This window comes from Alosa sapidissima, chromosome 10 (genome assembly GCF_018492685.1).
Source record: "Alosa sapidissima isolate fAloSap1 chromosome 10, fAloSap1.pri, whole genome shotgun sequence".
Taxonomy (NCBI): Eukaryota; Metazoa; Chordata; class Actinopteri; order Clupeiformes; family Clupeidae; genus Alosa; species Alosa sapidissima.
In genome coordinates this window covers 33,846,815-33,861,510 of record NC_055966.1, presented here as the reverse complement: position 1 = coordinate 33,861,510, position 14,696 = coordinate 33,846,815, and the positions used below count along the sequence as shown (strand labels likewise).

The following is a 14,696-nucleotide window of genomic DNA, read 5'->3' as shown; positions in this document are numbered from 1 at the left end:
TCGTTTTAAATGTCAAGGCCCTTAGTCTACCAATGAAGTGTGGAGATACTTTGAGCCTCGTAAATGGTGTAAAACAGTGATTTATTTGCATGGCTAGCCTGATGCCCGAGGCACCCCCATTGAAAACCTGTTGGTAGCATCGGCTAACTAGCGCCAGATTTCGGAGTGCAGGGGACAAGCCGAGATGAGCTATGAGACAAAAGTTCACACTTGGTATCATGTTTCAATACACTTTAGGTCAATATCACACCGAACTTCTCCTTTACGTTTGCTGACAATCCTGTATTTTGCTTTGCTGTAATTTGAATATGACCCAATATGACCTTGACCTTTGACCCCAAGACATGTACTGCCCATTCAGCTCATTAAGCTCGTTAAGCCCTTTACACTTGACAGTTTGATAAAGATTCTTCAACCAATTGAGGAGATATTTCCTAATATCATGATGTAATAACATATCATTTTTAACATGCATTGAAATGTGGTACATTCAATGGCCTCTAATTATTTTGAGAGGATTGGTAGGCTACTGTAGGCACGTCACCCAGATAGCAAGAGGCTGGCGGACCACTGTCGGTCCATTGGGGGCATAGCTGGCGGTCCGCTGGCATTTTGCTCATCGGTTCTCTGGCAATCCGCTAGCGGGTTGCAGACAAATTGCCCAATATTTTGCCACAATTGGTCAAAAACCTTTTTCATTTGTTCAGTTATACTCCAAATATCATTTTATTAACTTTTCTTAATATTCATGACAAGTTAAATTTAAAGAGATGGTGGTCCAACGGCAGACCACAAGTGGCACGCCACTGGCGGCATACCACCAGCGGTGCGCTATCTGCCAATCTGATTTTGCTATCTGGGAAATTGTTAATCTACATTACAGTAAATTACGGTTCCAACAATACCAAATATAGCTTCGCTGTATTTAGCGCCACCCTCAATCCTAATTCGCTCGGACTATTGCTCTGGGTATGGCATCAGGTTTACCCAATAAGGCAATGCTCACATGCTAGTCACAGTGAATTTGCAGGGCTTTGAGTCATAGACATGCAAGTGTTTTTTTTCTCCTCTATTATTATTTCTCATGAATTACTTTTGGTTTTTCAATGTGTACGCAATACTAAGTTTCTAGAGGAATGGAGCATTGTCTAAAAATTGGCGCTCTTCTTAAATGTTAAATCCCTTGGCGCCGTGGACATCCTAGGTTGAGAAACTAAATGAGCTCATTGCCATGCCCACATTTCGCTGTGCGTGTGACAGTCCCTTTTAGAACACGGAAACAATAGCTTAGTAGAGCAAAGGATGGGTAGGTTACTGACTACTTGAAAAGTAGCCTACGTCACTATAAAAGTCCGTGCAGTTGTTTACTTTCGGTCCACAACAGACACTGACAACTATGGCTCTCGTGATAAGGATAATTTTCCTAGCAAGTGTTGCGTATTTAACTTCAACAGCGCACGATGGTAAGTCAGTAAGTTCAGGTGAACTGTCGTAAAACGTATTGTTGTTAAACGTCACTCCCTTCGTCGAATGGTGCACTCTTAATGTATTGTCCCTATCTGGACACATAGGTGTGTTAACAATGCAAGTTGTGTTGATTTCAACACATTCGTTTTAAGCGTGTGTGTGTTTACAATAGTATCCATACCCAATACATGAGAGATGTGTAACTGTCAGTATCGCAAAATAGGCTACGTATTCAGTAGGGGCGAATTCTCCAATGTGCGTAAGGGTGCGTAAAAAGCGCGTATAGCCTACTGTACTAAGCGCTTTTTAGCCTGTGCAAATTCTCCCCTTACTTCACCCTTTAATTCTCCAATTCTCCCATTTACAGTAGGCCGTTCGCTATTCAGTTCACCATGCAAACGTTTTCAAAACTGTTTTCAAGACTGGTTTGTGTTCTTTCTGGATTTAAATGTCATTCAGAAGGTCAATGAGAACGTTTAGTGTTTTTATATCAACCTAAATTAACGAGTGGTGGATCGGTCTGGTTCTATTTTACATCACGCCTTTTTCATAAGAATGCCTTGATTTCAAACTTGCACGCTGTGGGTTTGACATCAGTTGGAATGGGAAAATGTGCGTAACTTAAACGTTATGTAAAAAAGAGCGTAAAAAGGGGTTACGTGTGATTTACATGCAAATGGGATATGGGATAACACACTGAACGCTCAGCAACATGTTGGAAAACAAGGTTGACCTAATACTGTATGTAAGAATTCAAGCAAAGGTAGATGTTTGCCCATATTATGTCTATTCAATAGGCTAGACTAGGCTAAACATGATCCTGCCAATGTTGTTGTGTTGTCTGGACAACTACAGGACCACTGATCCACACCAAGCTGGGAGCCCTCAGAGGCGAGTACTTGCGAGTGAGGGGAAAGACGACAGTGGTGCACTCGTACCTGGGCGTGCCCTTTGCTAAGCCACCTGTGGGACCCCTCAGGTTGGCCCCACCCCAACCTGTGCAGGGATGGGAGGGAGTCAGGGATGCCACCAAGCAACCATTTATGTAAGTTAATCGGGCCACACTTATAGATAGATAGATAGATAGATAGATAGATACTTTATTGATCCCCAAGGGGAAATTCAGGGGGTCTCAGTAGCATACAGACATCACACACAACATGCACTTACAGCAGAAATGGTAAATATACTGTAAGTATAAACATATAACCAAACTCCACTGTACAATAGAGACAGGAGAAGATAAGAAAAACTAACAAAACTAAATACTAAATATACTATATAAATTAAATGTAAAAAATCCAGTGTGCTTGAGGGTGATCAAGCATGAGACGCTTGTAGTGACAGGACCTGTATTTCTGTGTGCATGGTGAGGTGCTCAAGAGAGTGAGTGTCATGGTGAAGGTGCAAAAGTAGTCCAACAGTAGTCCTTTAGTTATGTGTGCATGGTAAGGTGCTCAAGAGAGTGAGTGAGTCACTCAATTATAATGCTGATTAGATGCCCTTGGACTAGCAATAGTCAATTTCTATTAGGTGCTTGATTGCTATAGTAATTTCAGATAGGAGAGGTGTGCTAATAGTCTAGGTAAAGGATTTCGCACAGCAGTAAGTAAGACAAAGGTTTTCCAGACAGTAAGACAGAGGTTTTCCAGAAAACATGTCCTGTCATTCATTAATGTCTTTTTAACACTGATCAGTCTAATTGTTTTTGTCAAATTTTGTCAAAGAAAGATTAATTAACCGAATGTGTTAAAGTCAGTGATTGTCCAGGAAGTCACGTTTGTTAATTTTTATGTTTAGATTTAGATTTATTAGCAGACACTTTTGTACAAAACACACCAGGTAGCTCACCCCTCCCTTCAGTATTCCCAGAGAAACTCCACATAGTTTTGTTTTTGTTTGGGGGACGGGCTGCCCCCACCCACTTTGTTTGTTTCCAGCCTGGGCTGCCTACAGAGATCGTTTTTTTACACTCATGGAATGGGAAGCTAGCGGACGTGAGGAGATGATTGCTGAATGTGACAAAAAATTTTATTGGTGACTTTTGCTGAATTGTGGGTAGGAAGGACTAAATGACCGACTTGGCTTGACATTTTTTCACCTGTTAAATTGTGACATTAGAGCTGAAAGTATGATTCCAACAGAAGTGGTGTACCCATAAATTGAAGTTCATCGTTGAAGTTCATCACCATTCATTTCCCAAATGTAAACAAAGCAGAGGTGGGAACAAATACATCCAAAACTATTTTGTTACAAACTACAAATACAATAAAATACAAAATACTGATGTAAAAAATGTATTTAATTAAAATACAAGTAATTAGTCATTTGAAAATACAAAAATACAAACACAATAATCATGATATACTTTTAAAAGAAACAGCAAGGCATATTATTGAAAACCTATCCCCAAGAGACAAGAACTATTTTCTGATTGGCTGGCAGGGGGCTGTTAATTCTGTACATTGGGGCTCCTATGAAGTAGATCTGGTACAACAATGTAATTACCCATTTCAATATAAACAATGATGGCTTTGCAACAGTGGAATCAACTGTAACAAAGCGAACTACCCACCATCATTTTCCATAACCAATGAAAGTAGTACAACAAATTGAACAGGTCGGCCTCTGTTTAAACTGAACTGCATTTCCCTTTTTGTGCTATAATGCATGCCTATTGCCTATAATGCATGCCTATTGCCTATAATGCATGCCTATTGCCTACATACAGTACATGACTGGCAACATGGGGGGCAAAGAAAATAACATCGCTGTCCCTATATACAGAATGGTAGTATGCAAACACTGCTCACCACTGGCAGAGTTTATGATCATAAAGTGCCGTCCTTTTTACCTGCCAAGGGAAATTACTGCGATTCTGCTAGTCGCAGTATACATCCCGCCTACCAACAACAACAGCGATAAGAACGCGGCTCTTAGTGAACTGTACCAGGCTGTCAGTGAACAACAGACGGCACACCCAGACGGTTTCACCATCTTCACTGGAGATTTTAACCATGCTGATCTCAAAACTGTACTTCCAAAGCTACACCAGCATGTTGATTTTCCAACAAGAGGAGATAACATCCTGGACCTGGTCTACACTACACACAAAGGAGCATACAAAGCCACCCCCCTCCCCCACATTGGACTTTCAGACCATATCACTGTTATGCTAATGCCCGCATACAGACAAAGGGTAAAAGCGAACAAACCGGTTCGTAAGCAGGTAAAAGTGTGGCCTGAGGGAGCCTCCGATGCACTTCAAGACTGCTTTGACACAACAGACTGGGAAATGTTTAAGCAGGCAGCCACTTACAACAACCAGACAGACATAGAGGAGTATACAGACACTGTAACCTCTTACATCACCAAGTGCATCGATGATGTGACCCACACAAAAGACATCATCACTCGGGCTAACTGGAAGCCATGGCTGACAGGGGATGTCCTCAGGCTGCTGAGGGCCAGAGACAAAGCCTACAGAGCTGGGGATGAAGCTGGCATGAAAACAGCGAGAGCCAACCTGTCCCGTGGCATCAAGGAAGCAAAAAAGGAATACACTCACAAGATAACCACCCACTTCAAAGACAGCAGGAACGCACAAAGCCTATGGCAGGGCATTCAGGCCCTCACGGACTACAAGCCCGCGCCACAGAGCTGTGAGAGCAACATCCCTCTGCTCAACAACCTGAACCGCTTCTTTGCTCGCTTTGAAGCACAAAACAGCACCTGCCCACAGAAGACCCCTCCCCCCTCCACACGAGCACCCCCTGTGCCTCTCTGCCGACAGTGTGAAGAGGACACTTGCTGCTATCAACACCCGTAAGGCAACAGGTCCAGACAACATCCCAGGTCGTGCGCTGAAGGACTGCGCAGGGGAGCTTAAGGATGTCTTCACAGACATCTTTAACACTTCCCTGAAGCAAGCCATCGTCCCATCATGTTTCAAAGCTGCCACCATCATACCTGTGCCGAAGAAAACTGCTCCATCCTGCTTCAATGACTACCGCCCTGTGGCACTGACACCCATCATCATGAAGTGCTTTGAGCGGCTTGTCATGTCACATATCAAAGCCATTCTCCCCCCCACCCTGGACCCCTTCCAGTTTGCATACCGAGCCAAGCGGTCTACAGAGGATGCAATCTGCTCTGCCCTCCACCCAGCCCTCACCCACCTGGAAAAAAGAGACTCATATGTGAGATTGCTGTTTATAGACTTCAGTTCTGCATTCAACACCATAATACCACAACAACTCATCTGCAAACTTGACAAACTGGGACTCAGTACCTACCTCTGCAACTGGCTACTGGACTTCCTCTGTCAGAGGCCCCAAGTAGTACGTGTTGGCAACAATACCTCAAGCAGCATCACACTGAGCACAGGGGCCCCCCAAGGCTGCGTGCTCAGTCCGCTGCTCTTCACCCTGCTGACGCATGACTGCACTGCAACCTACAGCAACAATCACATAGTGAAATTTGCTGACGACACAACTCTGGTGGGTCTCATCACTAAGGGCGACGAGACTCAATACAGGTTGGAGGTCGACCATCTGACCACGTGGTGCAGGGACAACAACCTCCTGCTGAACGTCAGCAAGACCAAAGAGATTGTTGTTGACTTCCGGAGAGGTCACACCCAACACCTGCCACTGACCATCGACGGTGCTGTGGTGGAGAGAGCGAGCAGCACCAAATTCCTGGGGGTGCACATCAGTGAAGACCTCTCCTGGACCACCAACACTGCATCACTGGCGAAGAGAGCTCAGCGCCGCCTGTACTTCCTGCGGAAACTCAGGCGAGCAAGTGCTCCACCAGCCATCATGACCACATTCTACCGAGGCACCATTGAGAGCATCCTCTCCAGCTGTATCGCTGTGTGGGGCGGAAGCTGCACTGAATACAACAGGAAAGCCCTGCAGCGCATAGTGAACACAGCTGGAAGGATTATTGGTGCTTCACTCCCCTCCCTGAAGGACATTTACACCACCCACCTCACCCGCAAGGCGACCAAAATTGTGAGTGATGCAAGTCACCCCGCTCACAATCTGTTTGATCTACTGCCCTCTGGGAAGAGGTACAGAAGCCTGCGCTCCCGCACTACCAGACTCACCAACAGCTTCATACACCAAGCTGTAAGGATGCTGAACTCTCTCCCTCCTCTCCCCCCTCCACCCTCAGCTACATAACATCCTGGACATTGGACCCAAAATGGCCGCCTGCACTACTCCACTTGCACACTTGCACACTTGCACACTTGTACACTTTACAACTTGGTGTTGTTGTCCTGAAAACACAACACTTCTGCTGCTCTTACATAACTTGCACCACTATGCCACTTTCTTTCTTACTTAGGTCAAACAGAACTACCCAAGCCTTTTATTGGCCTGACTTTGCACTAGTATTTTATTGACTGTCTATGCACAATTTCAACCAAATTTTGCTGCTCTTATTTTTTCATTATTATATGTGCCCTCTTATTTACTTATTTACTTACTTTTTTGTTTACTTGAATGTTATGTTTGTCTGTGGACCTAAATTGGTAAAATATGTCTTGTCTTCACCGTGGGATAGTGAGAAACGTAATTTCGATCTCTTTGTATGTCTGGAACATGTGAAGAAATTGACAATAAAGCTGACTTTGACTTTGACTTTGACTTTTTCACAGCAGCCATTTTTGACACAGGCCTAGGAGTTAATGATATTAACACTAATGATATTAATTAAGGTTCTAATTCTCCCGCACTTATATTGAACAGAGACTTCATTATTGTAATTAGTAACACCTGTGCTTGCCTTACTATTTCATGTCAAAATGGCTACTGTGAAAAAGGTCAATTAATGAACTTGGTGGAGAAAACTCCACTCTGTTTCGCATGAGAGAGGTCTTCATCTCCGTCTCCATTATTTCCGCATATCAGGACACCTTGGACACCCACTACCACCTGCTATCCCTTACATTAATCCCCATGTCAAATTCATTAAGTGATGTTAATACTGTCCTAGGGTCTACTAATTAGCGTCTGCTAATACAATTCAATATAAACATAAATATAAACGAATGTGACGTTATGTGCAATCACTGACTGCACCTTTAATTACTGAACTACACAAATGATGTGTCCACAATCACCCAATATGAGTGAGGGCAGTCTAATGTCTGATTTGTTCTCAGGTGTATACAAGACCGACAGGTGTCTGTAAATTTGTCAGAATCTGTTGGCATGATTATGGAGATTCCTGAGGTGTCTGAGGATTGTCTCTATCTCAATGTTTACACTCCTGCCTATCCTGCTGAAGATGCCAAGTTACCGGTGAGTTTAATCATAGAGTGACAGTATAAGCACAGTTTAATCTGTGTTTTAGAAGTTTTGTTCAGTTATGTAATCAATTCATTGCCATGGTCATTGGCGTGTCTGTCTAAGTTCATGTGCTGCTGTCATCCAGGTCATGGTGTGGATCCATGGGGGAGGGTTAGCCATGGGCTCCGCCTCCTTTTATGATGGATCTGTCCTGGCAGCCTATCAGAATGTGGTGGTGGTGCTGATTCAGTACAGATTGGGAATGCTTGGCTTCTTCAGGTGAGCCTGTAGTCAGTGTCATGGTCCTTTACACCTTTAGTCAGTAAATTAACAGAATGTGCCATGTATGGTGTGGTGGTCATAATGCATTTGTGTATATAGTTCTTTACACTTCCTTTAATACATAACAAACTCCTGGTAAAATTGTGTAATCAGCAGCCTTACCTGTAACGAAAATACTCTACAATAACCTCTTTTTAATGTTGGTTGCTTTTTGTTTACACTTCATTCTGGTGATTCTGTGTATGGAATAGCACAGCTGGAGTCACAGCACAGTTTCTTGTTTTGTCTGCTACCAAGCACTGGGGATGATAACGCCCCTGGAAACTGGGGACTCTTGGATCAGGTGGCCGCACTGCAGTGGGTCCAGGAGAACATCCAGAGCTTTGGAGGGGACCCCTCGTCTGTCACCATATTCGGACAGTCTGCAGGGGGGGTGAGCGTGTCACTGCAGGTGGGCTTCTGTGCTAAGATGCTGTGTGTTTGCCATGAAAACCTGAATCCCACTCCCAACCAAGGTTTCACTTTCTACATATAAACTGGTGTTTAACATTGTTTACTTTTGTTTACAAGAGTGTATACAATATTTACTTTTGTCACTGCATGTATTTTGCCATTGTATTTGTGTTTCTTTTACTTTCCATTAATGTCAATTTATGCATTAACTCATGCTACCTATATAGCGTTGGACTGTTAGATAATCTTTGCATTAATAATATTTGTTGCATTGCTCCTCATAGCTTTTTTCACCCTTGAGCTCTGGGCTGTTCCATCGAGCCATTGCTGAGAGTGGCACTGCAGCCATGGATCTCGTCAGCTCAGAGCCTTTGGCCGTAGCCATGGTGATTACCTTCCAACATCTACACCTTGTTTTGCATTATGATACTGAGGTGTTGGGTGGTCACATTATCTCTCTGCTTGCTTTTTATTGTTCCTTTTAGATGGTGGCCAACGCATCAAGCTGTGCTGGCACCAAGCCACACGAGATTGTGGACTGTGTCATGCAGATGTCAACTGAGGACATTTTGAAGATTGCTAGGGTGAGATATTATGGCCCTTTACTCTACAGACACAGACTGTAACTGTCGTACCATTGATGTCATGTCATACTGGTTCATTTCACAAATCAACAGGACTATTAGAATATATTCTAAATATTAGGCTACATAACGTATAATCACGACTATCCTACTGATCTAGGGATACATTGTGGCTTTACTTTTCAATCCGCTATATAATGCATAATAGCCAATTAGGTTATAGTGGGGAAATGCATTTTGCATGTCTTTTTATGAGAAAGAGAAGATAAATAACCTGTAAGAGAGCCCTAGCCTACTTCACAGAGAAGGAACAGCAGAACAATTGTTGATGTTTCCATGCAACATATGCATTAGGCCTACAAAACAACATAAGCTTCACATGGATAAAGAATCATATGATGAATGTGCCCTCTAGTGGCTGATACAAAACATTTGGAAGACAGCAACTGAGATCAAAAACCAAAGATCCTTGATTACTGACCACTTCAACGCTCTCTGGTAAAACACAGTAATATAGATATGACCAGAGATGATGCCAGGCATATAGATATTACCAAATAAAACCAGAGATACCGATTACATAACGATGGGGAGAATCATGTGCCAAACTCTAAAAAGTGGCCAAGCTGGCAACAGAGCAATTGTCCCTTACAAACATCATAATAACAATAATAGTAAACAAAACACTAACATTGGAAGAGCATTAATTAAAGCAATGTAGCCAAGTGAATAATACTAGCACAATAATAACAATAATATTACAGTAAATTAAATATTTTTTTATATAAATATAATGTATTAGGGTGTCATATATGAAGTGTGGCTCAGGTGGATAGGCTACATTTTGTTACCTAAAAGCCTTGGCCAGAATGCACAAATAATGGGTTTTCTAACATTTCTTTATAATATTCCAAATTTCACAGAGTCCAGAATTTATGTTCTTGGTGACAATTGATGGACAATTTTTACGCAAACCTCTGGAGGAGCTTTTCAAATCTCACGAATTCAGCAAAGTGCCATTAATTAATGGCATTACCAATGATGAATGTGGATGGTTAATGCCCGCGGTGAGTAGAGTCTAATAGGCCTACTGTAAAAATGGATTGTGTATGCAGTGTTTCCCACAGAACTGAATTCTATTTGTGGTGGTAGGTTTGCAGAATTATCTTGAATGCAACAGTTTTTAACAAATTAGAGCAGCGTGGTTATGATGCTAACCAGATTTAAGCACAGTTTAGTACAACCTGGAAAATCATTGTGTGGTGGTCAATGTTGATATTGTGGTGGGCCGCCACAAATAAGTCAATGTATGGGAAACACTGGTATGTTTTTTGAAGATAGTGTGGTCAATTATATTTTTCAAACTCGTACAAAAAATGTAATGTAGTTTGCCCACACTCATCATTCACTGTGTTGCTAATTTGCATTATTCTAAACTGTTGTCTTGGGAGAGAAAGGTGGTCTTTGTTGACATGCTTTTTGTTGATTTATTCTTCAAGTTCATGGCACCACCTGGCTGGACAGATGGGATGGATCTAGAGACTGCCAAACAGATCGTCACCCCCTTCCTCCTACATGTATGCCTCATCATGATCCTCTGAATCAGGCAACAACAGTGTTTGAAGACTGAAACTGAAATAATTCAAATGTGTCTTTGTAGTCAGGAGCCAGTGAGATTGACTTCATTTTGGAAGAGTATCTGGGGAATGGAGAGGACATGTTGAAAAACAGGGATGCATTTACAGAGGTCTTTGCAGATGTAGTGTTCAATATACCTGCCATCAAGCTATCAAAAGCTCACAGAGGTAAGAGTGCAACCTAGGCCATGCAACACATACCAAGCTGTGCAGAGGGTTAACTTCACTCACCGAAGAGATTATAACTGATGGAAGTGGCATACTCCTATGTGTGTCATTGACGCATGGTCTTATATGTTGGGAGACACACGACACCCCCCGCATGCCGTGTTGATTACGTAATTCTCGTCACGTGCCGTGTACACGGGACACAGACACAGGACTATATTCAGGCCCTGAGGCTTCTAGTGCACTGGGTTTATCTGTTAGCTTGCTTGGCTCCCATGCATATGTCTTTAGGTGTGAGTCCAGCATACTGTATGGGCTTCCTTGAAGGAAGTTGTTGTGTGCCATACTGTCATGTTGTGGTTTAAGCACAAAACTGAAAAACAAAAACACAAAACAAAAATGCAGTTCAACCTCAAAGGCCATGAAACCCTAACTGCAGTATTGCTATGGAAATAAATTCCATACCAATAGTTTGAACATTATCACCATGATCCTACCGGTTCAACTGTTTATGCTGATACATGTTTTCATTGATTAGGAAGGCATTAGGGAAGGTGGTGTTTGTCAGTGAAGGGTCAGTAGAAAGACTGTCTCCATCAATGTGGTGCACCACTGGGTCACTGCTCGACCGGTCATCTGGTTCTGAAGCACATTCAACGTTCAAAATTAATTCAGATATGGACATAATTTCAACGTCTTATTTGTCACAAAATGACATGCACTCATTTACGAATAGTATGTATTTAGCCTTAAATAATCAGTGAAGGATTTGCAGAGAAGTTGAAGTGATTGGGTCAAAGCTGGGGGAATTCCAGACAAAGAATAGTTTCAGCTCATTGGCATCATCTAGTGGCGTCAGTCATGTCTCTCTCTCTCTATCTGTCTCTCTCTGTCTCTCTCTCTCTCTCTCTTTCTCTCTCTCTCTCTTTCTCTCTCTCTTTCGCAAACACACACAGATTCTGGTGCACCTATATACATGTATGAGTTCCAGCATCCTCCAAGATTCCTTTCGTACAAGCGCCCAAGCTTTGTCAAAGTGGACCACGGAGATGAACTTGCCTTTGTCTTTGGAGGCTGCTTCACGAAAGGCCATGTCAAGATAAATGGTAAGATATATTTATTCTGACACTTGCCACATACCACTTGACTGCTTTGTCTCAGGTTCATCTTCAAAACGTTCACACAAACTTTTGCTATTTTTTTGTGCTGTATCAGGTTCGTTCACTGAAGAGGAAGACGAGCTTTGTACGACAGTGATGTCATACTGGGGCAACTTCGCGCGCACTGGGTATGTCAACAAAAGTCAAATATTTATGTATCAAATATTTCTTTAAGAAATAAAAGCCACTCTGTATGACCAACTTTATGGCCAAGATTATGATGAAACTGCAAATGCTAGAGGCACATAAGTACATTAAATGACAGAGTACAACAACTTTAAAAAAGGGATAATGTATTGTCCAGGTCATATAGTTTTAGGTTTAGCCAGAGTTTTAATCTTGTGTCAACAATTCCCGGGGCACTGAAAGACAGGGCTGCACGAAACTTGGTTTTTCGTTTTGATCCTTCTCCCACTCGCCGCACCGGGCCACCCGAAAGTAAGGTGGGCCGGACAGTTTTCTGTGAATATCTCATGAACCGAGGGCCTAGGATGACTAACTTTTTTCGGATGTTGGTCTCAAGGGGCCATGTCAACCCATCCCATATCCACTCATTTGAGGTATAGTGCTACCTAGGGTTAACATATTCATGTGTGTTTGTGGTAGGCTAGTGAGATTTTCCCCTCTCCCTTCCTCTCTCCTTCATCTCTGTCTGTGTCTCAAATGCACATGCACACCACAGTTGATTGGATACAAAAATACCCCATTGGAGGGGACAAAGTATATCCATATACCGGTAAATAAATTGTTTCTAATTATCCAGATGATAGCCTAAATTAGCTTCTGTTTCATAAAACATCTGATGTAAGCGAATGGTTCAGTGTTTGCATAGAATCAGAATTTGTACAGAAACAGATATGCATGCCAGTTATGTATCCACCACCTCCAAAACACCAAAACTGCTGTCAGATTATGATGTTCTAGAGATACAAGTTTCCTATTGTGTATCAACAATACTCAATAACAGTTTATGTGATGTGCTAATCACAACATTTCTTCCCTAGCAACTTGACAACAGCTAGTTGTGATATAGGCTATTCAACTAACCCGCTTGCTTGCGAGACTCCGTAGCTGCAGTGTGCACCCATTTCCTTTTTTGGGTTTTGGGTTGCCAGATTTTCAAACAGTTTAAATTGAAAGTAAGTAATTTTGTATGTGTAGGGTGTATTTCATACACAATCAGGCAACCTGGGAAATATCAGACTAACAAAAAAAAAAAGAATGGATTAGTGATTTAAAAATTAAGTTTGAAATTTGCAAATTGGCTGACAGGTTCAAAACTGCACACAATTTGAAGTATAGGATCATTATGACACCCTCTGAATGCATGCCAAGTTTCATGGAATTCTGTTCATGGATGACCATATCCGCTACACACACATGCACGCACACCCTCACACACCAATGCATGCGCGCACACACACACACACACACACACACACACACACACACATTATATGGAGTTATCAGACCTTCAAACCTTGGGAAGGCTGATTCATATTAATGTTCTGCTGCATTCTGAAGAGCCGTATAATAATTACATTTAACAATATTCAGCAGAATGCAAGCGATATGACAGATATTGCTAACAGTACCATTAACTGAAAATCTGTCTTCCTTTTCCTAGTCAGGTGCTGCAGGAATATTTATTTTAGTTAATTTGCAGAATGACAGTGTGACGCTATCAGTGACTTGGCATACTTTCCCTTTTTAGTGCTAAAGGTCCTAGATGTGTGTGTATTCCCTGCTTAAATATATGCTTAATGTGACATTTGTGTGTGTTTGTGTGCTTGTGTGTATGTGTGTGTGTGTGTGTGTGTGTGTGTGTGTGTGTGTGTGTTTGTGTGTGTGTGTGTGTGTGTGTGTGTGTGTGTGTGTGTGTTTGTGTGTTGTCCTTTTTCAGATCCCCCAATGGTCCAGGGTTGACCCACTGGCCGATGTACGGTGCTGGGGAAGAGTACTTGGGGATCGGGCTGAAGCAGCAGGTGGGAAGCCACCTGAGGGCCAACCGCTTCACCTTCATGACGGAGACTCTTCCCAAGAAGATCCAGGAGAAGAAGCAGCAGCGCAGTGATGAGCTGTAGAAGGCTGAGCCTCAGATCCCCAAGAAGATCCAGGAGATCCAACAGCAGAAGCAGCAGCACAGTGATGAGCTGTAGAGGGAAATCGTCAACTCCAATCTCTCTTCACATGAGAACAACACTCCCATGTCAAAGGACATAGGAATTTGTTATGAAAACATAAAAATGAAACCAATATCTTAGTGCCATTGTTGATGGAAGGATGGAATGGAAAAACACAATTCTTTAATCAGAGTTCTATCATGGCCAGTTGCAGTCATCTGTTTGTGTTCTCTGTGTGAGGCAACCCTCAGAAACCTTATGTATAAGTCTATGTGTCACCTGGACAAATCTGAGAACAGTATGATGCCTTAACCAGCCCTAGAAAGAGCTGTGTGTGGTACTCATCCAGGCTTAGAAAACACTGGGGAGAGAAACTGTACTCTAGAGTGAATGATTGATTGATACATTGATCATATATGTTTCACTTTTATGAGATGATTTATTTTATTTCATTTTAATCTATTTACTTTTATATGCCCTCCTGTGAGTCTGAAATACAGATTAATTTAATTTAATTTAA

General features: G+C 42.3%; 1 protein-coding gene across 2 annotated transcripts; it reads left to right on the top strand.

Annotated features, from left to right (window-relative positions):
• Positions 1-1,269: 1,269 nt before the first annotated feature.
• On the top strand, positions 1,270-14,696 carry LOC121720200 (fatty acyl-CoA hydrolase precursor, medium chain-like). Of its 2 annotated transcripts, XM_042106162.1 has the most exons (14): positions 1,270-1,463; positions 2,323-2,512; positions 7,643-7,781; positions 7,915-8,048; positions 8,349-8,502; positions 8,789-8,890; positions 8,990-9,088; positions 10,012-10,155; positions 10,588-10,665; positions 10,749-10,893; positions 11,850-11,999; positions 12,109-12,181; positions 13,957-14,098; positions 14,174-14,696. In XM_042106162.1, exons 1-14 carry the CDS (start codon positions 1,397-1,399, stop codon positions 14,210-14,212), a joined length of 1,656 nt encoding a protein of 551 aa, XP_041962096.1. In that variant the 5' UTR covers positions 1,270-1,396; the 3' UTR covers positions 14,213-14,696. The 2 variants fall into 2 exon arrangements, with proteins under 2 accessions (XP_041962096.1, XP_041962095.1); XM_042106161.1 differs by having other exon boundaries at positions 13,957-14,696.